Below are 21315 nucleotides of genomic sequence, written 5' to 3'. Positions count from 1 at the left end.
TTTTCCTTCCCCCTTCTCAGCCCAGTCCCCAAGCCTCAGTGGGTCTCCTCCCGGTACTGCATGGCCAGAAACTCCAGGGACAGGCGGTTGAAGAACATGGTTCCGTTGAGCACTGAGCAGAGGAGAGAGTTCGCATCAGCCTTTCCTGCCCGCTCCTTGTACCTTCTCAGGGTTCCAAAGCTCCCCATTTCCCCACTCACTCAGGACGGTCAGGGCAAAGCACCGAAGAAACTTGTCTTCTCTCATCTCAGCGTAGAGTGACCCCATGGCGGCCCAGCAGATGCTGATCACCTGGGAGAACTATAGGCCCCACCCAATGGGAGAATGACCCCTTGACACAGCAGTGGGATTTTCATCAGCCCCTGGGCATCCCCCAGCCAGCCCTTGGGGCCCTACCTGACCTACCATCAGAACAATTGTGTAGCGGAAGCTCATGCGGTCGTAGTGGTGGGTGAAGTAGAAATTGTTCACGTCACTGGCGAAGACGCTCAGGTGTATAAAGAAGAGCATCAGTGCGGCCATGGTGAGCATCATGCCTTGTGGGAAGAAGAACACAGCTATGCGGTCCCGCCACTGCATCCTGGTGGCAGCACAGACTGCAGTTGGACAGAAGAGCTTGAGCCAGCCGACAATGCCCCGGAAAAGCAGCTGACCTCTCTGCTTCTAGTGCATTCTGGAATGGCAGTGGAATTCAAGAACCAGAACGTTCAAGGAGATAAGATTCTAGAAGGCTGGTTCCAGCCAATACAGGAGTGTTTTGTGGGTGGCCAGGGGAGTTCTGAATTTGGAGGTGTGGGGGGCTAACAGCACAGATCAGTGGAGCCCATGGTCTGGAAGGGACAGTGTCCTGGTCACCCCACCTGCACTTTGCACTCTTGTGCATGTCCTATCGCTGAGCCCTCTGGGTACCCCCACTGAGGAGTTAGTGTGGGCGCACTGCAGATGAAGAACTAAGGAACTGGGGCTCAGGAAGAGGGCATGTCCCAGGCCACAGCAAGAATTAGATAAGAGGTCAGGACTCAGATGTACAGCTGGAGGGCACTCCCAGGTGAGGGGAGGCTTGGGCTCTTGAGCTCCAGTATTTGCTTCAACACCTAGTGGAGAAAATAAGGGAAGGGGGGGTGACATCAGGTTTCTCTTAGCTGACCTAGGACCTTCCTCAGTTGTGGCCCTGAGAACAGCTGGCTTTTCAGTGTCCGCGGATGTACTTCAAAGGGCCTGACGCTGACCAGCTTCTCCCTCTGCCATCTACCGGCACTCATCATTTTCACACCCATCATGTCTGTCATTCCTAAGTCCCCTGACAAAGCTGGGGCTGGTGGCACAAATCCTATCTCACACAAGAATTTGAGGTACAGAGAGGGACTGTGAGCTCAGGCTTTTGCTGCCAACGAGCAAGGGAATCAGTACTAGCATCAGACCAAGATCCAGCTCTACCTGAGGCCGTGCAAGGAGCAGGGAAAGAAACCAAGAAGAAAACATTTTCTCCTTATATGTAAGAGGTGAAAACTCCAAGACTGTCAACAAAATAAGCCGCAGATGGTGTGGAAGGGAATGCAAGCTCCCCAAAGGCAAAGTAGATGAACAGGGAAAAGGAGGTTGAACTTGGCCACCCCTATTGCCTCCTGCCTCACTGTTTGCCTGGGAAGTTAGGTCCCACATCAGTCCAAGGCCCAAAGTCTTCTGCCTCGAGGGGTAGGGTCAGAGCCTGGCCTCACCATCCATACTTGCTACTTAGTGTCATTAGTCACAGTGGCCCCTCAGGCCCCTGTCCTAACACGCTAAAGGGGTGATGCCCCAGTGCCCAGCTGTGGTCCCACTGTGGAAGCAATTGTTTGCACCTTAGTTCTCATTTGAATACAGATATTTATAAGTTAGCGCTTTTGGTTCAAAGCCATTGTTAGTGGGCATCTTTGGGGTCCTTTCTTGACGTAACTTTATATACCTACAAACTCATACACACGCATAGATTAAAAAAAACATTTTTAAATATTATTTTTAAAGAGGGGAAAGAGGTAGAGAAACATCAGTGTGTGGTTGTCTCTTATGCGCCCCTACTGGGGACCTGGCCCGCACCCAGGCATGTGGCTTGACTGGGAATCTAACCAGCAAGCTTTCAGTTCACAGGCCAGCACTCAATCCACTGAGCCACACCAGCCAGGACTGGAAAAAAAAAAAAACATTAAAAAAAAATCACATGCCATGGGTGTGCTCTCCCCGCCGGGAGCATTGCCCACCCCTTTTCCTTTCCTCTCTCCTTCCCGCACAGGCGTGTATCACCTAAACTCGAAGGGTCACCACAAGACCCCTAACCAGGGGGAGGATGGGCAGCGGCAGCTCGCCTGGACTAAGCCCCTGAATCTGTCCCCAAGACCCTTTTCTCTGACTCTCCAGTGGGCTGACAGCAGCCCCACCTCGGCTCATTTCTTTCCCATGACATCTCTGAAGAGCCAGGGCAGCCCCACCTCTCTCCTATCTGAACCCTTTCTTGTTTCACTGTCCCCAGCTTTAATAAGTGTGTCTTCAAAAGTTTTTTTAAATCACATCATATGCATTATCAAGGTGAAATTTTCAAAAAGTTAAAAACATCTTGTCTAGATACTGAATGGACATGGAACTCAGACGTATTAACTCATTAGTGAGGGGACTTCCCCTTAGTAAGGTGGTCATACATCTCAAAGAGCTGGGTATTGCTAGGCATGTGAAGAGGAGTGTTAGAATGTGATTACTAGATGAGATACAAAACTGACTAATGTCCTACAGGACGATAAAAATTTTCATTAAAATCATTTTTAGGTTATTTTTTTCTACTGGATATGTTTCGCATTTCTCCTGGAAAGTATCTGTTTGTAATTTCAGAGTCTGAACCCTTAATAGTAAATAGTAAAATCAAATAAATGTACATCCCTGTAGGTGGTTAAGTAATCCTTGGGTGGGCTTGTGAAATAATGGTCCAGCCCTGACTGGTGTGGCTCAGTTGGTTGGGTATCATTTCACATGAATGAAAGGTTGCTGGTTCAATTCTCGGTCAGGGCACATGCCTGGATTGTGGGTTCGGTCCCAGGTCAGGATATGTATGAGAGGCAACCAATCAATGCTTCTCTCTCACATCAGTGTTCCTCTCCCTCTCTTTCTCCTTCCCTTCCCCTCTGTCTAAAAATAAATAGATAAAATCTTAAAAAAAAATGGCCCAGTATGACACTCAGAAGACCTACTACACTCTTGGTCTTATTTCCAAAGTTTGGACAATTTTTGTTAGTTTTTTGCATCCCTTTAAAAAGTTTATAGGCTTCTTGGGGTAGATCTAAATCTATGTGCTTCTTCATCTTCTTAAGATTATAGCTTCATAGGCTGAACTCTTCACATGTATGTTAAAAAATATTTGCCCTGGCTGGTGTAGCTCAGTGGATTGAGCCCGGACCTGCGAACTGCATGATCGCGGTTGGATTCCGGTCAGGGCACATGCCTGGGTTGCAGGCCAGTTCCCAGCGGGGGACTCACGAGAGGCAGCCACACATTGATGTTAAATATATTTATTTATCTTTAGAGGGGAAGAGAAGGAGAAAGGGAGAGAAACATCAATGTGTGGCTGCCTCTCGTGAGTCCCCCGCTGGGAACTGGCCTGCAACCCAGGCGCGTGCCCTGACCGGAGAATCGACCTGCGATCATGCAGTTCGCAGGTCTGCGCTCAATCCACTGAGCTACACCAGCCAGGGCTACATGTATTTTTTTAAACACCCTCTGAACATCTCTTAGATTCAGTGATCAGCACACTTTTTCTGTAAAGGACCAGATAGTTAACGTTTTAGGTTTTTTGGCCATATGGTCTCTGTAGCAACTACTCACCTCCACGGTTGTAGAGAGAAAGCAGATGGGCATGGCTGTGTTCAAATAAAACTATTTATAGGCGCTAAAGTAATTTTGCATGATTTTATGAAAATAATTTTAAATGAAGATATAACTGACATGTAACATTAAGTTTCACTCAATATTTGTATATATCTGCAAATGGTCACCACAGTAAGTAGTTAACATCTGTCACCACACACATAGTTAACAATATTTTTTCTTGTGATGAGAATTTTTAATACCCTATGATTACATGAATTTCATGATTTTCATGTATCACAAAATATTATTTTTTCAACCTTTTAAAAATGGAAAAAATCTTATTTCATAGGCCACATGAAAACTGGTGGTGTGTTTGATTCATAGGACCCCCGCCAAAGAATAATTAAACAAGATTGTTTTCATTCCACCACTGTTTCCCCCTCCCTGCCGGCCCATCATAAGTAAGGTTTCAAGGACCACGTTGATAAAAGTCCTTTGTTCCATTCAATGTCTCAGTTTGAACTCCAAGTCATCCCCTGTCCTCTTGAGCTTTTCATCTGGGTGAAAAGCTGCACCTTTGTCCAAATCAGGAACCTGAGAACTATTCTCTAATCTCCACTCAACCTCTCACTCAGCACATCCTGTCAGTCAATTTAACATCTGCCAAGTCTGTTCTCTGAACACTGTATATTTAAGTGCACTAGAATCCCTTGGGGACTTAAAAAAAAAGCAGCAGCAGCAGCTAGGTCTAGCCTTGGCTGATGTGGCTCTGTAGATTGAGGGAGGGCCTTATAGGTCCCTGGTTCCATTCAGAGACAGGGCACATGACCCAGGGCCACAGTTGGGGCGGTCCAGAGTCAACCACGTTATCTCTTGCATATTAGTATTTCTCTCCCTTTCTCTCTACCTCCCCCTCTCTCTAAATACATAAATAAATAAATAAAATATTTTAAAAATATTTTTTATTGACATGGTATTACAGTTGTCCCATTTTTTCCCTCCCCTTTATTCCCCTCTGCCCTGCACCTCCCCTCCCACCAGCATTCCCTCCCCCCTTAGTTCAAGTCCATGGGTCATACATATAAGTTCTTTAAGAAGCATAATGGTAGGTACAAAATGGACAGGGGGAGGTTAAGAATAGTATAGGAGATGGAGAAGTCAAATAAAATCTTTAAAAAAGAAGCTAGGTCTGCCTTGACATCGTCCCTCCCGCTAAGGGCACGTGTCTGAGTCGCAGGTTGGGTACCCAGTCCAGGCACGTGGAGAGGCAGCTCCCTTTCTTCCTCTTTTCCCCTCCTCTTTAAAAATAAAAGTAAATAAATCTTTATTAAAGAAGCAGTAGTAGCAGAAGTTCTATCTGGGCAAAACCCAGAATCTTAAAATGCACCACAGGTGATTCTGAAGCACGTCAGAGAACCAGGCCTCGAGAGACTGCACTAGAAGCACGGTGCGGCTTACTGTATGTGCATTTAATCCTCGCAGCTCTCCTGTGAAGTACCCCAATTTTAGGAATTGAGGTGGCAACTGAGCCGCTGCCCAGGTTTTACAGCCCTGCTTTACACACGCTCTCCGGCTTTACAGCCCGCTTTCCGTGCACTGCACCTAAGGGCATATTTCGCGGACCCTTGCCTGTGGGGGTGCGGGGAAGTGGGGTTGGAAGCCGCTTCCCGCCCTCCCTTTGGGAGGGCAGCAACCCGATCAATTCCACAAAGTTCTTCCATCTGAGAAGGTGGGAGAAATCAAGGGCTCTCTCAGAACCTCCTCGCTCGGTGGCGGAAAGACGCGGGGGAACTCTAGTCTCAGAATCTGGGCGGCGGGGGAACGATATACCTGAAGGACTGCCTCGTTTCAACAACAACTTTATGGTTCCCGGAAGTGCCTCCTCCCTGTCCCCTTCCCAGCCACACGCAGGTGGGCTGCGGTTGGAGCGATGGCCGCGGCAGCCGCTGGGTCCGGCCCAGGGCCTGGACCTGGGGACTCCCCGGAGGGGCCGGAGGCGGAGGCTCCGGAGCGTCGGAGAAAGGCACACGGAATGCTGAAGCTTTATTACGGCCTCTCGGAGGGGGAGACAGCTGGACGCCCAGCGGGGTCGGACCCCCTGGACCCGACTGATCTCAACGGGGCGCACTTCGACCCGGAAGTTTATCTGGACAAGGTATATTTACGTGAGGGGAACCAGACCCCCCAGTGTTTTGCACCCCCAGATCATTCCTCCCGCTCTGTTGCGGGGGTGAAGGAAGCAGGGATTCATAAGAGGAAGACGGCCCTCGGCCAGTACGACCCTCGGCCAGGCAGTTGGAACAAAGCTGGAGTCTAAGGGGGAGTGGACAGACCTGAGGTGGTGCGGGTTCGAGGTGGTGCGGGTCCGAGGTCTCCTGATGTTCTGATAGTCTCAGCAGAGGGGGCGTGGCCTAGGTGCTGACAGTCACTGGACTGGGCTTTGGTCTGAGGATTTTAAATGCTGGCAGACCCCAAATGTGGTTCCCCAAACGTAGTAACTCCTGAGCTATGCCGGTTATAGACTCCATTTTGCGATTCCTGACAGGGGTGGGAAAAGGGTGTTCTTGTACTGAAAGCCTTCCCGTTAAGGACAAGGCTTGGGGACACGAGTACCTGTCACTTGAACACTAAACATCCGATTTCCTCCAGCTACGTAGAGAGTGCCCGCTGGCTCAGCTGATGGACAGTGAGACGGACATGGTGCGGCAGATCCGGGCTCTAGACAGTGACATGCAGACCTTGGTGTATGAGAACTACAATAAGTTCATCTCGGCCACAGGTGATTCCCACTGGGACACACCCCTCGGTACCTCCGCCCCCCAGTCCATTCCTCCCCCCTCCATGTAAGGGTTAGTTTCTTTTATTAGTGATAGTCTTCATCTCTGTTCCAGGTCTGTTTTGAGGATGGGCTTGCCTCTTCCTATTTTTCGTTTCTCCTTCCTTTCCTTCCTTTCCTTCCTTTCCTTCCTTCCTAGAAGCAGGGTTCTTGAAGGGAGGAGGAGTGGAACCTGTCTGGAAGTGTTAAGGGGCCAGGCCCTGAGCCACCTGGATGTGAAAGGGAGAGCAGCCTCCTTGGGCAGGTTTCTGTTGGAAGGAAAGGGAAAGGACCTTTCAGAGAAGATGGACCATGTTCCAGAGGGCAGAGTGGAAAGGTTTGGGAAGTCTGGGGAGGAGAGAAAGGTGAACAAGTATTTATTGTCTCCCCAGTGCCAGGCATTGTGCTGGGCATGGAGGATCCCCCTGGGAATAAGCAGACTTATCTCTGCCAAGGGCCCAGTGCCCTCCTTTGGGCCTGGGCACCTTTCGAGGGCAGGGGTTGTGGCGCCATGGGCTGCTCTCCCACAGCACCAGGGCCCAGATACACACAAGGGGTGCTGAGAAAACACCTGCTGCACTGACATAATGACCCCCCTTCCCATTTACTGTGACCAAGCACCACAGCAGCCCACATCACCAAAACATCAGTGCGACCCTCCAGTCGAAGGCTCAGGCGTGTTGGGCAGGGCGCGAGTGTGTGCGGGAACACCTGGACTGTGCTGTCAGGCCGAGTGCTGTGCCTGTTACTGCCCTCCCCCATCTCCTTTTCTCTTTTCTGCACCCTTGCCCTCCCAGACACCATCAGGAAGATGAAGAATGATTTCCGGAAGATGGAGGATGAGATGGATCGGCTGGCCACCAACATGGCTGTGATCACGGACTTCAGTGCGCGTATCAGCGCCACACTGCAGGATCGCCACGAGCGAATCACCAAGCTGGCAGGTGGGCCCTGCCCCAGAGAAGGTGCTAAAGTGGGCCACCCTCAGGGCTTTGGGGCTGACATCACCTGCCCTCACCCCCAGGGGTCCACGCTCTGCTGCGGAAGCTGCAGTTCCTCTTCGAGCTGCCCTCTCGCCTCACCAAGTGCGTGGAGCTGGGTGCCTACGGGCAGGCAGTACGCTACCAGGGTCGTGCGAGGGCCGTGCTGCAGCAGTACCAGCACCTGCCGTCGTTCCGTGCCATCCAGGATGATTGCCAGGTCATCACGGCTCGCCTGGCCCAGCAGCTGCGACAGCGTTTCAGGTGTGGCCCCTGGGTCTTCACCTTACCCCTGCCCAGAACTTTCCTGTCTCCCCCAGCCCCACCCCAGATTCTGTCTTCTTGCACTTCCCTGCCATCTTGCTCCTGGCAGGGAGGGCGGCTCTGGGGCACCTGAGCAGGCGGAGTGCGTGGAGCTGCTGCTGGCCCTGGGCGAGCCTGCGGAGGAGCTGTGCGAGGAGTTCCTGGCACATGCCCGAGGGCGGCTGGAGGAAGAGCTGGGAAGCCTGGAGGCGGAGCTGGGACCCTCCCCCCCAGCCCCTGATGTGTTAGAATTCACTGACCACGGAGGCAGTGGCTTTGTCGGTGGCCTCTGCCAGGTGGCCGCAGCCTATCAGGAGCTGTTTGCGGCCCAGGGCCCAGCAGGTGCTGACAAGCTGGCAGCCTTTGCCCGGGAGCTGGGCGGCCGCTACTTTGCACTGGTGGAGAGGCGGCTGGCACAGGAGCAGGGTGGTGGTGACAACTCACTGCTGGTGCGGGCACTGGACCGCTTCCATCGGCGCCTGCAGGCACCTGGGGCCTTGCTGGCTGCTGCTGGGCTGGCCGAGGCTGCCACGAAGATTGTGGAGCTAGTGGCCCGTGAGCGCCTGGGCCACCACTTGCAGGGCCTGCGGGCAGCCTTCCTGGACTGCTTGACTGATGTGCGGCAGGCACTGGCTGCACCTCGCCTGGCTGGGAAGGAAGGCCCTGGCCTGGCTGAGTTGCTGGCCAATGTGGCCAGCTCTGTCCTGAGCCACATCAAGGCCTCGCTGGCGTCTGTGCACCTCTTCACCGCCAAGGAGGTGTCTTTCTCCAACAAGCCCTATTTCCGGGTATGGCCTGCCCCTTGGCATTTTTTTTTCCTGGGAATTATTTTATCATTCCACAGCTTGGCGGCTACCAGGGCACCCAGTCCTTGCCCCAGACACTCTGGGTGTGGTTTCAGGCTGGCACAATCTGAAGGGGTGGGGAAGGCTCTGAGGGCAGTTTCGAGCAGGGTCCCTTGTGCCAGTCCCTTCCCTAAGCAGGGCAGCTGCTCTGGGGTACTGGAATGCAGGAGGAAGCTGTCCCTTGGGGAGGGGCCAGGGCATTTAGGGTTCCAGCCAAGCATCACTAGCAGCCCCTGCCTGGAAGAGGGGACCTACTGTATATCTGGGCCCTTCCTCCTCACAGGGCGAGTTCTGCAGCCAAGGTGTCCGAGAGGGCCTCATCGTGGGTTTCATCCGGTCCATGTGTCAGATGGCTCAGAGTTTCTGTGACAGCCCTGGAGAGAAGGGGGGTGCCACGCCACCTGCCCTGCTCCTGCTCCTCTCCCGCCTTTGCCTGGACTATGAAACAGCCACCATTTCCTACATTCTCACTCTCACAGATGAACAATTTCTGGTGCAGGTGAACTGCCAGCTCATGGCAGGGTGGGAGAGGGTGGTGCTGGGAGCACAGGAGGCCAGGCAGTGTGCCCTCATGCTTCGACCCAGGACAGCTGCCTGTGCCCAACTCAACCTCCCCCTTGCCCAGCCTGTGCCCCTGAGCTTCCCCAAGGACCCACTGTTTTTCTGTCCTCTGCATCCCTGGCTCAGGACCAGTCTCCAGTGACACCTGTGAGCACACTGTGTGCAGAAGCCAGGGAGACAGCACGGCGGCTGTTGACCCACTACGTGAAGGTGCAGGGCCTGGTCATATCACAGATGCTGCGCAAAAGTGTGGAGACGCGGGACTGGCTCAGTACCCTGGAGCCCCGCAACGTTCGTGCTGTCATGAAGCGGGTGGTGGAGGACACGACGGCCATTGACGTGCAGGTGCAGGCCAGGGAGCCCTGCTGCCGACGGGGGTGCTGGGGAAACAGCCCTCTGAGGGTCAGGACCGCAGGGGTCAGGCAGTACCTGCACCTGTGGCCTCAGTCCTCCTCCAACCTGGATTGTGGCATCATTGCCCCCATTTCACCTGTGAGGAAGCTGAGGCCCAGGGTCACCCTGAAAATAAGGGCTTCAGTATCAGCTGTGTATGTCCCCACCTTTGCCCTACTCCACTAGTTCTGTAAATAGTGACTGGGTGCTAACTAGGTAAACAAAGCCTGTGATTGTTATAACAAACATAACTCTCGTAGCACATGAATGTGACGTAGGGCAGGCATCCTTGGCCAGAGTACCTGGTGGGCTAGGGGGCCCCTGTGCTCTGGTCTCCTTGCAGTGTCCCCTTTGCACCTGCAGGTGGGGCTCCTGTATGAAGAGGGTGTCCGCAAGGCCCAGAGCAGCGACTCCAGCAAGAGGACCTTCTCTGTGTACAGCAGCTCCAGGCAGCAGGGCCGCTATGCGCCCAGCTACACACCCAGGTCTGCTGGCCAGGGCAGCCCCTGGGGGAATGGACGAAGGGGAGCTGGGTGCGAGGTGGGATCTGAATGCTCTTCCCCCCATGCAGTGCCCCAATGGACACCAACCTCTTGAGCAACATCCAGAAGCTGTTCTCGGAACGCATCGACGTGTTCAGCCCTGTGGAGTTCAACAAGGTCCGAAGTGCGCAGTGACCCTGCCTTCTAGGGGCCCCGTGGGAGGTTGGCTGAGGCAGCTGCGCACAGACACAGGGAGGCCTAGAACTCTGTCCCCCGGCCCTTACCTGTGAAAGGTGTTTCTAGGAGTGACTGGTTGCCCAGAGCCACCACTGCCATCCCATGGCCCTCTGCCTTGACTTTGGTGCGCCCCCAGCCTGGGCCTGTGTGCTTATCTAGTGTACCTCTTTGGCCCTTCTAGCACCCACAGTAGTCCTGGGATCTTCCTGGGGACTTCTGTTGATGCCGTGGTCTCTGCCGCAGTCGGGCCCAGCCCATGCTGAGGGACCTGGTGGTGATCCCCTAGCTCAGTAAGCCCCTCTCTGCCTGTCATTGCTGACCCACATCCAGGCCTGTGATTGCTGGGCGTTCCCTGTCTTCATCCCTCCAGATGAAGGGGCCTTGTATCCCTCCCTCTCTGGAGCTTTCCGCACCATCACAGCTACTGGCGTCGTACTGTCTCCTTGGCCCCGGCTCACGTGGAGCTGCATCCCTGTGTCCTTTCTTTCAGGTGTCAGTGCTGACCGGCATCATCAAGATCAGCCTGAAGACGCTACTGGAGTGTGTGCGGCTGCGCACCTTCGGGCGCTTTGGGCTGCAGCAGGTGCAGGTGGACTGCCACTTCCTGCAGCTCTACCTGTGGCGCTTTGTGGCCGACGAGGAGCTTGTGCACCTGCTGCTGGATGAAGTGGTGGCTTCAGCTGCCCTGCGTTGTCCCGATCCAGTGCCCATGGAACCCAGTGTCGTGGAGGTCATCTGCGAGCGTGGATAGGCCCAGCGGTTGTCCTGTCGTGCCGGGGCTTGCCCGGCCACCGCAATCTTCACATCCCCTGGCCTTCGCCCGAGTGCCCCTTTCCCTCCAGCCTCAAGACCTTCCTAATAAAGAAGTGCTGTCTCCTCCTCTTGCCTTCCCTGGTGGGCGGGGCTTGGGGGTGGGGTTTCGAGGGTGAAGCTCAACACTTGGGCTGGAGGTGCCTGCGTTGGGCTCGCCCCTGAGCGCTGATTGGCCGATGTTCTGGGCTCAGGATGATTCGGGGGGCGGGTCCATTTAAAGGCCCTGGGACCCGATCTCTGGTCTGAGCTTATCCCAGACAGGGGCAGGTGCCTTGGGCCGGACTCCTGTCCCCAAGCCCATTTCCTAGGGGACAGCGTGGGGTGTGATACCTTGGCGGATTTTTGTAAGCGCCATCTCGTGACAGGAGATCATGCACCCTCAGGGCTCGCGGGCCCCGCTGGAATTCGGGGGACCTCTGGGTAATGGGGCAGAGAAGGGGGGCGTGGGGCCGGAGGCTCCTTCAGGGAAAACTGGAGGGGTGAGCTACGAGCAGGATGGGGCAGGGTCGAAGGCTTTGTGGGTTATCGGGGCAGAGCGATGGAGGCTGTTGTGAGGCAGTGCCTGGAGAGGGAGCTGGAGAAGAGTCAACCCTGGGGAGTGCAGAGGGGGGAATTTGTGGAGTGGACTGGACAGAGTCCGGGGAACGAGAGGAGGGTCTTCGAGGGAGCCTGGAGGCGGGGACCAAGATGGAGGTTAGGGAAGGGAGCTGAGGGCTGAGAACGGGCTATGGAACAGGGCGATGGGAATGCTGAGGGGTTCCTGGAGACGACAGGGCGCCTGTGGGGGTCGTGGGAGAGTTGGGGAGCGGACGCCTGACCCGATCGGCATCCCCACTTCACCAGGAGCTGCAGCACTGATGCTGCTGCTCCCTGCCACCATGTTCCACCTGCTCTTGGTGGTTCGCTCCGGGCCGGCGCGCCTCCTGGACCTACCCCCCTACCTGCCGCAACCCGAGGCTCTGTGGAGTCCCCGGGCACTGCTGCTGTGGCTCGCCTGGCTTGGCCTGCAGGCGGCGTTCTACCTACTGCCTGCGCGCAAGGTGCCAGCAGGGCTTGGACACCGCGCTGGGCAAGAGGGCGGAGGGAAGGGCTTGGCGAGAAGAAAGGCGCCCTCAACCATTGTCAAACTCCTTTGTGCCCGCAGATGGCTGAGGGCCAGGAATTGAAGGACAAGAGTCGCCTGCGCTACCCCATTAACGGTGCCTGGGGCTGGGTCCTTTTGCTAGAGTTGCAGGGGTGGGGTGGAGCTCCAGGTCTAGTGGGATTAACCCCTGACCCCAAACTCCATTATGCGTTTTTTTCCGCCCAGGACAGGTCTGGGGGGGGTCTCACTGTCCCTCTGCACACCCCTGCCCCTCCGCCCTCTCCTACAGCATTCACTGCTACTCTGCACCGCAGCAGCCGCTGAGGTGACCATCTGAAAGTCAAGGTGTCAGCCTAATGGCTTGGAATGAAGTCTGTGATCTCCCTGGGCTTTAAGCTGTGTGTGTGTGTATGTGTGTGTGTGTGTGTGTGCGTGTGTTTGGGGGTGGAGGTGAAGGGGTGCAGTGCCCTGGACTCACTCTGTGCTGTGGTCCAGGCTTTCAGGCCCTGGTGCTGACAGCCTTGTTGGTGGGCCTCGGGGTATTGGTGGGGCTGCCCCTGGGGGCACTCACAGAAATGCTCCTGCCCTTGGCGTTTGTGGCCACCCTCACCGCCTTCATCTTCAGCCTCCTTCTCTATCTGAAGGCTCTAATAGCCCCTGCCTCCGCCCTGGCACCTGGGGGAAACTCAGGTGAGTGGGGTTCCAGTAGGGTGTGGGTGGAAGCAGGCGGGGGTGAATTGCTTGCACCTTTATCCTCCATTATTCTCCAGGCAATCCCATTTACGACTTTTTCCTGGGACGAGAGCTCAACCCGCGCATCTGTTCCTTTGACTTCAAATATTTTTGCGAACTGCGGCCTGGCCTCATCGGCTGGGTATGCTGGGCATGGTTGAGTGGGACTCGAGCCAGCAGGAGGGGTGGGATGGGTGAGCAGTTCTTGGGCAGGGCAGGCCCAGTATTGCACAGGCATAAATCATTCATCATTCAATCATTCCACAAATATTTGTTGAATTCAACATGTGTCCTAGGTACCAGGATACATGAGAAAAAAATACAGGAAAAACTAAAAGTCTGTCCTTACGGAGCCGACATTCTAGTGGGAAAGCCAGACAAAAAAATAAGTATATATTTTTATATACTTATTATCAGGCCATGCTGAGTGCTCTGGAGAAAAGAGCAGGGCAGGGGTCGGGAGAGCGGGTGCAGTTTTAAATACATAGTCAAGCACAAAATTTATTTTGAAGAGGAGGGTGATCTTATACTGTTCGCTCGTCACAGCAGCGCAGAATTTAGAACCGATCGCTGGGTTTAGCAGCCTGTCCATCACTGACATGCCAGCTGTTTCTTGGTTATGTTCAGTACTGGACTGTGGTCAGGATTTCCCAGAGGTCCCTCATGTCACCCTGGAAACATCATCCGTAGGCAGGAGGAATCCCGAGTGCTGGGGATCGGGGTCCTGGCCTCCAAGACTATGCCCTGATGTGTGAAACATAACAAAGTAAGATTATCGTGAGGGTCAGGAGTGGTGGGTGGCCTAATGACAGCACCTAGCTCACTGCTACCAGATGGGGGTGCTCAGTACAGCCCAGCTGCCAGCCACCATGACCGAGCACTTACTACATGTCAGACACACTGTGCTCAGCGTTTCACACCCACATGTCAATGAACCTGAGGCAGCTCTAGGAGGCGGGCCCACAAGTAGCTCCATTCTCCACGTGGAGGTGGGGAAGGTGGAACTTAGAAAGGGTAAGCAACTTGCCCAAGTGGGTAAGCTGAGATCAAAACCAAGCCTGTTTTAACTCTCAGGCCTGAAGCATCCATAGACTCCCTACGCTGCTCTCCCAAAGTGCCTGCTACAGGACAAGACAGAACAGTGGGAGAGCCCCCTCGGTGGTGGCACTCTCTGCCCTGGGTACAGGGTCTGGGTCCATTTGACAAAAGCTGGGGAGTTAGTGACTGACAGCTGAGAGAGAGAGGCAGGGAGAGGCTAACCTCTGTACCACCCTGCCCCCTCCGTGGGAACGGGCTGGGGACAGACTGCCCTGTCTTCCCCAACCCCCAGGTCCTCATCAACCTGGCACTGCTGGTACAGGAAACAGAACTTCGGGGGAGTCCCTCTCTGGCTATGTGGCTGGTCAATGGCTTCCAGTTACTCTATGTGGGTGATGCCCTCTGGCATGAGGTGAGGTTAGATGGGGCAGGGGAGGCAGAGGAAGTTGCCAGAGGACCTCGTGGAGTGTGTCTGGGTCGTGTCCCTGCAGGAAGCTGTCCTCACCACCATGGACATCACACACGATGGGTTTGGCTTCATGCTGGCCTTTGGGGACCTCGCCTGGGTACCCTTCACCTACAGCCTGCAGGCCCAGTTCCTGCTATACCACCCACAGCCCCTGGAGTTACCCACAGCCTCTGTCATCTGCCTCATGAATGGTCAGTGAGGAAGGGGCGGCAGGCTGGGTGCATCATTCTCCCTCCTCTTTCATTCATTCACTGTTTATTCAGCACCCATGAGGTAGGTGCTAAGCCTCAGGCTCTTCCCTAAAGCTAGGGGCTGGGTCCTGGGATCCAGGTAGCCTGGGTTTGGCTGTGGGGGACGTGATCAGGGCCAGCCAGGATCTGACCCTCAACCCTGACTGCTCATGCCTTCCCCCAGCTGTTGGCTTCTATGTATTCCGGGCAGCCAATTCCCAGAAAAACACCTTCCGGAAGAATCCTTCTGACCCCAGAGTGGCAGGTGAGCTTGGTTACTAGGGCAGCACGAGTGTGGTGGGGCAGCTGGGTTTCCTGGGCCTTGCCTACCCCACTACCTGTCTTTCCCCAGACCTCAAGACCATCCCTACAGCCACAGGGAAGCAGCTGCTCGTGTCTGGGTGGTGGGGTCTGGTCCGCCATCCCAACTACCTTGGAGACCTCATTATGGCTCTGGCCTGGTCCTTGCCCTGTGGTGAGTGACTTGAGTTGGTACAGGGTGGGGCGGCATGTGTGTGGGGCAGAGACGACTGGTAACCACAGGGTACCCAGTCTGGGTGTGGAGAATGGGTGCACTACAGCGGAGGCAGCAGCTGGGGAACTGAGGATGGACTCAGGATGTGGCTGGGCCGACCTCTGTGCCAGCCTCGCCCCACGGGCCCCTTGCTGCAGATGCTGGACCTTTCACCCTTGAGTCCCGATGCCCCCATGAGCCATCAGGTATACAAACCTTTGTGAACTAGGGGGCTGCCTGAGTGGTCACAGAGCCCCCTCTCCACAGGGGTTTCCCACCTGCTGCCCTACTTCTACCTCCTCTACTTCACTGCGCTGCTGGTGCACCGTGAGGCCCGGGACGAGCAGCAGTGCCTGCAGAAGTACGGCCTGGCCTGGCACGAGTACTGCAAGCGTGTGCCTTACCGAATTGTGCCCTACGTCTACTGAAGTGGCTGGCCCCACCCACCCCAGGTCTGGGCACGTGCCTGTCTGCCAGGAACCTGGACGCACCTGACTCAAAAGCTTGTACTCAGTCCTGCCCTGAGCTCCAACAGGCAGGGATGAAGAGCCTCAGAGAGGTGGTTTGGAGCAAGGAGAAAATGAAGCCAGTACCCAAACCTGGAGTGGAGGGGTTGCTCTCACTTCTCCGATAAACATCAGGAGCCCTTGGTGTCACTTTTCTGTCTTTCTGGGGCGGGGGCATTTAAAAACTGGCTGGGTCAGTCCTTCTCAGGGAGCAGCTGAGAGATGATTTGCGGGCCCGAGTCTGGGGTTGGGTGGGGATGACAGCGGTCTCAGAAATGGGCACTGCTGACAGGGCGGAGTTACAACTTTATTGACAAGGGGTCCACAGCTCAGCCAGGAAGCTCCTCAATGAGAGTCCTTGGGGCTGGTGGCAGGGGACCTCCCCACAGCCGCTCCAGCTCCCCAGTGAGGGCTGCCACCTCCTCGGCTGCTACGGTGTGAGCTCGGTGGGCCCTGGCACAATCCAGAGCCAGGGCTGGGAGGGCCACCTCATTTTCATTGGTCCAAGCCAGCAGGAACTGGCACTTCTTCCGGGCCCGGTAGAGGCGACCTCGCTGTTCAGTGGACTCGACATGTTTTCGGGCCCGGCCCAGGGTTTGTGCCAGGTGCCCCAGTGCTGCCAGCGTGTAGCCCTTCTGGTCGGCAGGACCCTCACCCAGCAGGATGCGAGCAGCCTCGCGCATGGCACCCCATGTGCCCAGGGGCCCGGGTGGATGCTCGCCCCCTTCCAGAATGTGAGCTGCAGCTAGCAGGGCTTCTTCGGCAGAGGTAAAGACTTGCTGGGCGCCCAGGGCCCCGGAAACCCCGAGCAGCGTGGCACAGAAGTCGGAGAGCAGCGCGTCGTCGCCGCCATGATACAGGGCAAGAGTGTGTGCATAAGCGAATAGCACGTTGGGCAGCTGGAAGCGTACGAGCGGCGAGGCCCGGCCGCGGCTCAGGCTGGCCAGCGTGGGGATCCGGGTGGGAACGGCGGGCGTGCAGGCCCCGGCAGCATCTCCGAGAACCCTCTCCTCGGCGGCCCGGGCCTCCGCGGCAGCGGCATCTTTCGCAAGTCCAGGTGGCGCTCTCGCAGGGGCGGGCTCCAGCTCTCTGGCCTCACCGCCCGGAGTATCATCCAGCTCCTCCAGAAGTCGTGGCCCGGCCCCGCGACCCCACCACCACGGCCGCCACGGGGGCAGCAGCCGTCCGGCCTCGCCACGGTTCAGCAGCCGCTCGAAGGCCGCCTTCTCGGCCGGGTCTAGCCGCTCCCAGAGTCCTAAGAGGCCGCCGGGCGCCGGGCCAGGTCTGAGGCCTGCGTCCTGCGGCTCGTCCTCGGCCTCGCGTTGCTGACGCAGGCGGCGGAGGGCGCTGGCTAGGCGGCTGGGAGAGGCGCTGCGGCCGCGGAGTTCTCCCAGCACCTGGTCACGGTAGAAGCCTTCGGCACAGGTGCCATGCGCCCGGTAGCAGCGCAGTGAGCAGTAGGGCACATTACAGCGGGGGCAGGTGTAGCGCGCTGCCCGGGCTTCCCCGGCCGGGCAGAAAGCGCAGGGCCCGGCCGGCTCCATGGCAACCGGCAACCCGCGCCACCCGCGAGTGCACGGGGACTGCGGCTCCGCAACTTCCGGCGCTTCCCGGTTACTGCTTCCTCTCTCTCTGCTAGGGAAGGCCCAATCAAAACTTCCCGAAGACTCTCAGGAACTCCCGCCCACTCTCGGAACACAAACACCACCCCTTAGTCTAGAAGCGCTCGGGCGGGGCTGGAGCGGGTCGTCACCTGTGAGGTAAGATGGCGTCCTCTGCCGGGGCCAGCTCGCCACCTGGCGGTATAAATGGAAGACCCATCTTTGCTAAGCACTTAGTCCGGGTTATTGTGCCAGGCCCATGGGAAATGAGATGCGTTCCTCCACTGTAGGGACAGCCATTCTACGTACTAGGCGTCACAAAGGGGAGAGAATGGAAAAGCCAAGGTGGGGTAACTAGCCCACGCTGGGGCTGGGTGTGTCTTGGGGCATTTTCCCTCTTCAGAACAGCAACATTTAACAAATATCTGAGCTCTTGTTTTTCTCCTCCAAACCTACCCTTTATCCAACTTTAAAGTGCAGATTCCATATAAGGCACCAAAAATACATTGCGCCGAGACAAGGTCCTATCATAATGGAACTTCCAGTTTTCGGTAGAGTGGGGTCAAACCTGAGTTGACCCATGGAAGCCCTGAAAGCAAGCAAGCTTTGGTTCTTTGGTCCTTCACTTTATTCATATTCAATCTCACATGGTCAGTTCGGCCTTCAGGATACCTTGTACTTACTTCAATATGGGTCATATTTCTCTACCAAGATCTAGATAAATGTGATGACCTTCACGTGTTTTTTTAAAAGTGCCAGTTGGTTAGTGAAGTGGTGAGACGGTTAGGTGTGTTCGGTTTTTACATCCCCACTACTTTTGGTGGTCTAAATTCCTTGCCCCTCAACCGGATAACTCAACCTTTACTGGTTTCCTAGTTTTCTTGCCAGCTCTCTAGAAAAATCAGCCAGAGAAACTATAATCACAAAACCTTTCCCTGCCCTTGGTGATTCTCCACTGCATTTGGACCCAAATTCCTTTGCATGTGACTGCAGCTCTATCAGCTGGAACTTACCATCTGACCATCTGATTGGCTCCTTGTTTCAGGTTTCGCATCCTGTCCTTAGAGGCCTTTCCCACGATAGTATGTCTGTACCCAAACCTCCTTCATTACAGCACCCTACTGACTTTCTCTAAGGCTATTAACACTCCCACTTTCCTCCCCTGAATCTTGAAATATAAATTCCTAGAATGGAGGAAGCCAAGTCTTTCTAACCAGAGATAAAAACAGGGAATATATTTGTACTTACTATGTGGCAAGTGCTGATCTAAGCACTTCACATCCTTTATTTAATCCTAACAACAACTCTCAAGAGACAGTGGATTAAACAGCAGAAATTAAATAGACATACACGGAGCAAGGACCCAAACTCAAGGCAGTCCAAGTCTAGAGCCCAACCAAGGTCTTTCTCCAGGAAGCAGGAGTTTCAAAAGCATCAGCCGAATGATGTGTAGGTATGCACTAGTTACTAGCAGAACCCCTGAATCAGTCCCAGAGAACTCACCTTTCTGGGAACAGTGAAACACAATCAACTGACTGACCTCAGCTATGATTAGGTTGACAAGACCCTCCATGTAATCAGAAGTACGAACAGCCCTGGCTGGTGTAGATCAGTGGATTGAGTGCAGGCCTGCAAACCAGACAACTGCGGTTCGATTCCCAGTCAGGGCACATGCCTGGGTTGCAGACCAGTTCCCAGCAAGGGACTCACGAAAGGCAACCATACATTGATGTTTCTCTCCCTCTCTCCTTCCCTTCCCCTCTAAAGATAAATAAAATCTTAAAAAAAAAAAAGTACAAACAAAGGTCAACACGGCACCAGTGAAGGTCAACACGGCACCAGTGTAATCAGACAATACTTCCCAAAGCTGGGGTAGACCAAGTTCCCACCCTGGACTCCACACTACAGCCACAGCTGGTCCCAGGCTCAGGGAAAGGCCATACCAGCATCCCGACATTTCTCCCACCAGAATGCCTCCCTCCTAAAGCTCCCCCCATGAAACACCCACTACAGTGAGTCTTACCTTCTGTTTAAGAGTACATAAAAGTAAATAAGTAAATAAAAGAACAAGAACACAAAGATTTGGGAGAATTACTAAGTTATGAGTGCAGACATTTCCCCACCTCTACATTTGAGAAAATGGCACGTGTTGTTACTGGTTTTCATGGGAAGCCTTTTCTTATAATTTACCATGTCAACCCAACTGGCCTCCCCTGCTACCAGCCAGGGCCTCTGCCGTCCTCACTTGACTCTGCCAAGAAACCCCAATGAGACCTCACTGTTGTAGGGGGCACACCGCCAGCCCTCAAAGCCGTCTCTGCAAACGGATTTGCATCCCTAAGGTCCTGCAAATGAAGATGAAACAAGAGGACTGGGCTAAGTGGCTTTATTGGGGAAAGCCAGGATGACAAAGGACTTAGGAGTTGGCATTGGGGCCCTTCTTCTTGCCAAAGGTGGGCACGACATTGACAAAACGCCGGTTGTACTGCATCCGCCGCTTGGCCCGACCAGTCTTCTTCTTCTTCTTCTCCTGCTTGGCCACCTGGAAAAAGGGAAGGCGGATCAGACCCTGACTGGCTCTTCCATGCCTTCCCTTGAGCTCATCTCCAGGGTGGGAGAAGACAGACAGGTCAAGAGCCAAGGATTTTTGTTTCCTGTGATACAAAAAAAAAACAAAGCCCAAAGGACTAGTACTCTCACTTACCTTGGGGGTCTGACCTCTTACTTTTCCAGCACGGGCTAGGGAGCCATGTACTTTACCTGTGATGGAGAAGAACAGCAAGCAGTTAGGAGACACGAAGGCCCCAGCCGGCAGATTTCTTTCTCCCTCAACTCAAGCCTTTAAAGCTGGGTGTAACAGGGAACAACAAACAAAGTGGCAGAGATTTCATATCTGACTAAGAAGGTTGGTCTGGAATGTTCTGGGTTTCACATCAGGACTTACTAGCCCCTGAGTTTAAACAAAAACTGGACAGCACCTGGGGATCTGGTCTAACCTGATTTTAGCGAGGAAACTGGGAAACTGACAAGGGTCGACTGAGTGAGTAAATAGAATTGTCCTCTGGCTCAGTCTTCGCAGACCTCTCAAGAGTTAATTCTGAGGTAAACAGGAAGAAGGAACCCTGAATTGAGGACACTGACCTCCACGCTCATTATGTGCTGACAAGCAGTTCAAAGGGCAGTCCTCTCCAACTCACCTCCCAGCATGCGACCGGCTACTTCTAGAGTGGTCAGGGACTCCACCCCACACTGGCCCAGGGTAGCCTCATCCTCCAGGGGCGTGCCTGCCAGGAGCACCACTTGATCTTCTGGAGCGATGCCCTCCAGCGAGGCTACATGAGCCTACAGGCAAAAGTGAGGTTAGTTAGCGTTCTCCCAAGAAGCGAGATAAAAGAACAAAAGGGTGCCTGGGGAGAACCACGCAGGATTACCTTGATCTGGGCGACAGTCTCCTGGCCCGTCACCTCGAGGGTGTGTAGCTCCTGGGCTCGGATAAAAAGCTGCATGTCGGCGACTGAGGAAAGAAATGCTCGTAAAAGAAGAAATATCCTAGGAGACAGGGAGTTCGGGAACCGGTGGCAGGCTGGGGGGCGATCGCAGATCTCACGTGGGTAAGATCGGGCCTACCCACTAGGTGGGTCGGATGGGAACAAGAATTCGGCCCATATAGCAGCCCCTAGTCCTCTATTTTCCCCGCTCCCGCTGATCTCTCAGCCAACCCGCTATGAAGCCCTCCACATTCAACCGTGCCATGAAACTCACCTGAACTGCAACCCCAGCTGCTACCGCGAAGATGGAGTCGAGAAAGAGGAAGGATCAGGAGCGCACACGTACTAGCCGCTTGCTGCGTCCTACGTCACTGTTGAGAGACGAAGGGGGCC

General features: G+C 54.8%; 5 protein-coding genes across 9 annotated transcripts; 2 read left to right on the top strand and 3 right to left on the bottom strand.

Moving 5' to 3' along the window:
- Nucleotides 1–2: 2 nt before the first annotated feature.
- On the bottom strand, nucleotides 3–6481 carry TMEM262 (transmembrane protein 262). 3 transcript variants are annotated; one of them, XM_053659115.1, is made up of 4 exons: nucleotides 6165–6481; nucleotides 406–536; nucleotides 201–300; nucleotides 3–112 (listed from the first exon to the last, which is right to left on the bottom strand). In XM_053659115.1, exons 2-4 carry the CDS (start codon nucleotides 532–534, stop codon nucleotides 36–38), a joined length of 306 nt encoding a protein of 101 aa, XP_053515090.1. In that variant the 5' UTR covers nucleotides 535–536; nucleotides 6165–6481; the 3' UTR covers nucleotides 3–35. The 3 variants fall into 3 exon arrangements, 2 of the variants coding, with proteins under 2 accessions (XP_053515090.1, XP_037002350.1); XM_037146455.2 differs by lacking the exon at nucleotides 6165–6481 and having other exon boundaries at nucleotides 406–654; XR_008390469.1 differs by lacking the exons at nucleotides 3–112; nucleotides 201–300; nucleotides 406–536 and adding an exon at nucleotides 4854–5129.
- On the top strand, nucleotides 5697–11323 carry VPS51 (VPS51 subunit of GARP complex). Its single transcript, XM_037146449.2, has 10 exons — nucleotides 5697–5986; nucleotides 6481–6610; nucleotides 7444–7590; nucleotides 7671–7890; nucleotides 8000–8717; nucleotides 9058–9273; nucleotides 9462–9680; nucleotides 10092–10213; nucleotides 10300–10387; nucleotides 10938–11323. The coding sequence occupies exons 1-10, from the start codon at nucleotides 5762–5764 to the stop codon at nucleotides 11196–11198; spliced, it is 2346 nt and encodes a 781-aa protein (XP_037002344.2). The 5' UTR covers nucleotides 5697–5761; the 3' UTR covers nucleotides 11199–11323.
- A 162-nt stretch (nucleotides 11324–11485) lies between these two features.
- On the top strand, nucleotides 11486–15983 carry TM7SF2 (transmembrane 7 superfamily member 2). 3 transcript variants are annotated; one of them, XM_037146506.2, is made up of 10 exons: nucleotides 11486–11680; nucleotides 12104–12300; nucleotides 12405–12459; nucleotides 12840–13034; nucleotides 13115–13218; nucleotides 14407–14502; nucleotides 14606–14774; nucleotides 14998–15078; nucleotides 15166–15288; nucleotides 15595–15983. In XM_037146506.2, the coding sequence occupies exons 1-10, from the start codon at nucleotides 11632–11634 to the stop codon at nucleotides 15753–15755; spliced, it is 1230 nt and encodes a 409-aa protein (XP_037002401.1). In that variant the 5' UTR covers nucleotides 11486–11631; the 3' UTR covers nucleotides 15756–15983. The 3 variants fall into 3 exon arrangements, with proteins under 3 accessions (XP_037002401.1, XP_037002400.1, XP_037002402.1); XM_037146505.2 differs by having other exon boundaries at nucleotides 14407–14526; XM_037146507.2 differs by lacking the exon at nucleotides 12104–12300 and having other exon boundaries at nucleotides 11489–11680; nucleotides 14407–14526.
- Nucleotides 15984–16119: 136 nt separating this feature from the next.
- ZNHIT2 (zinc finger HIT-type containing 2) lies at nucleotides 16120–17442 on the bottom strand. The gene has a single exon (XM_037146508.2). It carries the CDS (start codon nucleotides 17375–17377, stop codon nucleotides 16163–16165), a length of 1215 nt encoding a protein of 404 aa, XP_037002403.2. The 5' UTR covers nucleotides 17378–17442; the 3' UTR covers nucleotides 16120–16162.
- A 2361-nt stretch (nucleotides 17443–19803) lies between these two features.
- FAU (FAU ubiquitin like and ribosomal protein S30 fusion) lies at nucleotides 19804–21309 on the bottom strand. Its single transcript, XM_053659123.1, has 5 exons — nucleotides 21197–21309; nucleotides 20866–20948; nucleotides 20632–20776; nucleotides 20139–20194; nucleotides 19804–19976 (listed from the first exon to the last, which is right to left on the bottom strand). Exons 2-5 carry the CDS (start codon nucleotides 20938–20940, stop codon nucleotides 19851–19853), a joined length of 402 nt encoding a protein of 133 aa, XP_053515098.1. The 5' UTR covers nucleotides 20941–20948; nucleotides 21197–21309; the 3' UTR covers nucleotides 19804–19850.
- Between the last annotated feature and the right edge of the window lie 6 nt (nucleotides 21310–21315).

Source organism: Artibeus jamaicensis, unplaced genomic scaffold, assembly GCF_021234435.1.
Source record: "Artibeus jamaicensis isolate MK-2021 breed Jamaican fruit bat unplaced genomic scaffold, CSHL_Jam_final scaffold_614, whole genome shotgun sequence".
NCBI classification, from domain to species: Eukaryota; Metazoa; Chordata; class Mammalia; order Chiroptera; family Phyllostomidae; genus Artibeus; species Artibeus jamaicensis.
Note: the sequence above shows the minus strand (reverse complement) of the source record. Positions and strands in the feature narration are given on the sequence as shown.